A 3,631-nucleotide genomic window follows, 5' to 3' on the forward strand; every position below is an offset into this window, starting at 1 on the left:
AAAAAAAAAAAAAAAATAGTTCAGAAAATGATTTTGTTGTTGTTGTTGTTGTTGTTGCTATTTTTGGTTTCGTTGAGACAGGTCACACACTCTTACACAGACTGACTTAACCTGTAACAATCTTTCTGCCTTGGCCTTCTGAGTGCTAACATTATAGACCTGGGTCATTTTTCCTGAAAGAACGTGGTGTTAGAGAAAGGAAGGCCGAAGGGTGTTGGTGGGAGCACTAAAGTAATCCGTGTGTCTCCAGAGGAGCTACAGTGAGAACCTGTCTGAAAAGTCAGAGCAGGCAAGTGGTCGAGGCTTGATTGCAACCAGGTTGGTGACTGATGCCAGAGCAGAGATCTGGTTTTGTTTGTTTGTTTGTTTGTTTGTTGTAGACAGTGTTTCTCTGTTAACAGAGCCCTGGCTGTCCTCAGAGATCCACCTGCCTCTCCCTCCAGAACGCTGGGAACAAAGGCGCGCAGCACCACCACCACCCAGCTAGGGCAGAGTTCGTATCACTCTATTTGCTCTACTGCCACTTATATACATACCGTGCCTATGAAAAACAAACAAAACCCACCTACCACCCAACTAGGCTAGCTCCAGAAACATACAACAGAACAGAAAGTGCCTGACTCTAGAGTAGGATGACCTCTGAGCTAGGTCCTGCCCTGTTATGGAAATGATGCATTGGAATTTGAGCTGGTGCCCTATCTTCACATCATTTAAGTAAACTTGCAGTGCTGGGACAACCAGGAAGTAAACAGTTCCAGGCTATAGCAACCCCTGGCTCCCAGCAGTAGAAGAGATAAATGCATTATATCCCCACTCAGGCTCTCAATATCCACACACTTGAAGATCAAGTAAATATAAGTTTACAGTAAGCGATCATCAACAATGAGAGAAGCAAGACTGCAGGACAGGAAGCAACCAACACAGATCTAAGTATATCAGCACCATCCCACTACAAGTGCCAAGTGCGGAAATGATCAAAACAGAATAAAGATGCATAAGATACTCAAGATTACATTTACAACAAAGACTAAACATGAAGATAACTAAATGAAAATTCCAGAAATCTTGGCACTAGTTTTCATTCTAAGCATGTAGAGTCCACGTGACCATGTGCTGTGCGCATCAGAAAGACTCATCAGGAGAAAGGTACTTGACTCCGAGGCTGACGGTCTATGCTTGATCCTTGTGATACTCTCGGCAGAGGTTGAGAACTGACTCCTTGAAGGAGGGATGAGCACACACATGTATGCAACATGAGCTTATTTATGTACACACACAATAAACAAACATAAAGAGAGACAGATCGACTGACTGGAAATTAGGTATGAATGCTTACTCTGGCTTACAACATGCTAAGCGATCTCCTTTTCCTGGTTCTAGTGTTGGAGTGACGTTTTTGTACCCTGTGTGAAGATGTGTCCCTGTCCTTCCTTGCCTGCCTATGGCACCTTCTGACTGGTTAAAGTAAAAAGCCTACAGCCTATAGCAAAAGGCAGAATAGTAAGGTGGGACTTCTGGACAGAGAGAAGTCACGTGGACTCAGAAGTCAGATGAATGAAACTGAGGAGAGGTAACAAACCAGCCAAATGGCAGAACTTAGATTAGTATAAAGGGGATAACTGAGTCATAAGCTAATGGGAAACGAGCCTGGCATAAGGCCTAGGCATTCATTAGTAAATATAAGCCTCCGTGTCATTATCTGGGGATCTGTGGGCATAGAAATGGTTGATGCAATCACATACTAGGGATTGAACCCAGGGCCTAGTGCACATTAGGTAAGTACTCTACCTAAATATATATTAAGCTATCTTCAAGGTTGCTGGACAGTTTCTTCTTTTTAAAGATTTATTTATTTTATTTATATAAGTACACTGCAGTTGTCTTCAGACACACCAGAAGAGGGCATCATATCCCATTACACATGGTTGTGAGCTACCATGTGGTTGCTGGGAATTGAACTCAAGACTTCTGCACATGATCTTAGCCAAAAGGCCGAGAAGCGATGACTTCTGGAAGAGCAGTCAGTGAGTGCTCTTAACTGCTGAGCCATTTTTCCAGCCCCTGCTGAGCACTTTCTAATGAATGATTCATTTCACTCTGTGAAATAATCCTAAGAAATGAGCTCTGCCAATTTTTTATATTCATGGAATATGGTTACAGAAATTAAGCTTAGTACAACCTAAAACTTTCCCAGATGCCAAAGCAGGCAACACAGATCTAAGTATATCAGCACCATCCCACGAGGACTGCCAAGTGCGGAAATGATCAAAGCAGAGTAAAGATGCATAAGATACTCAAGATTACATTTACAACAAAGACTAAACATGAAGATAACTAAATGAAAATTCCAGAAATCTTGGCACTAGTTCTCATTCTAAGCATGTAGAGCCCACGTGACCGTGTGCTGTGCGCACCAGGAGGCCAGAGGATTTGGTTCGGAAGTTCACAGGATGATTCCATTTGTGGTAAGCGTAAGCCAGGTTGTGTAGTAGATAAGAAAAACAGAAAGAAGCCAGGAGCACAAGATAATCAACAAAGCCAGGCGTAGAGGCACACACCCTTAATCCCAGCACTTGGGGGGCAGAGGCAGAGCATCTCTGTGAGTTTGAGGCCAGCCTGGTCTACAAGGTGAGTTTCAGGACAGCCAAGGCTATGTAGAGAGACTCTGTCTCAACAAAAGAAAAGAAGAGATAAGACAAGACAAGACAAAGCACCCGTCAATCAGAATGACCGAGTCTCTTCTGTCACAGAGCTGGGGTTCAGCACTGAGCTTCACCCACACAGAGTACACTGCTTAAGTCTCCAGCCCAACACTTTGCCATTTTTAGAACTGTTCAAATTTTATTATGTATTGTTCCTGCTACTGTATTTCAGAATTATGTCAGAGAGATCATGCTGTTAGTTACAGTGACATGCAGACTGCGACTTCTTGTTATAATACCACAAGTATTCTAAAACTTAACTCTGGAAATTCTTTGTAGTTCTGGGAAAACTGCATTTATAGTCTCTATAGACTCAGGATTTTGTGACACAAATAAAAACTTACCCTTTATTGAGTATTACACTTTCCTCTTCTGCTTCTGAAAGTACAATCACCTTAGTGGGTGTCTGAGGCTCACGGAGAGAATAAATTCTAGAAAAAAAAAAGTTCTCTTTGAAGCCAGGCAGAGTAGCTCACACTAAAATTCTATCATTTGGGAGGCTGAGGCAAGAGGACCACCAAGTTACAAGCTACACCGGTTCTAGAGCAGCATGGGTTACAGAGTAAGACTGTTTCAACAAAATACAAGTTTTCTTTCATTGCCAAGAAAAGGAGCCCCTTCCCCCACATACTCAGTTCTTAAGGATTTTCCTAACATGGCTGGGGACACGGCTCAGCAGTCAAGGGCACTTGATGCTCCTGCAGAGGAACTGGGTTTGATCCCTAGTACCTACATGGAGCCACACATCGTTTGTAACTCCAGGTATAGAGGATCCTTCCTCTTCTGACGTCCTTGGGTATCAGACATAGATACGGTATACATACATACATGCTGGCAAAACACCCACACATATAAAATAAATCTAAAATAAATTTTAAGAGAATTTTTAAAATCTCAAATCACCACCAGTTCTTTTTTTTTTTTTTTTT

The 3,631-nt window shown here is 42.4% G+C and overlaps 1 protein-coding gene across 2 annotated transcripts in view; it reads right to left on the minus strand.

Moving 5' to 3' along the window:
• Nup88 (nucleoporin 88) overlaps positions 1–3,631 on the minus strand; it is a 24,126-nt gene that overhangs the window by 16,082 nt on the left and 4,413 nt on the right. For both annotated transcript variants that reach the window (XM_021177946.2, XM_021177945.2), the window contains exon 4: positions 3,047–3,133. In XM_021177946.2, coding sequence (XP_021033605.1) covers positions 3,047–3,133 — 87 coding nt within the window. The remainder of the gene's footprint in view (positions 1–3,046; positions 3,134–3,631) is intronic.

Source organism: Mus caroli, chromosome 11, assembly GCF_900094665.2.
Source record: "Mus caroli chromosome 11, CAROLI_EIJ_v1.1, whole genome shotgun sequence".
Taxonomy (NCBI): domain Eukaryota; kingdom Metazoa; phylum Chordata; class Mammalia; order Rodentia; family Muridae; genus Mus; species Mus caroli.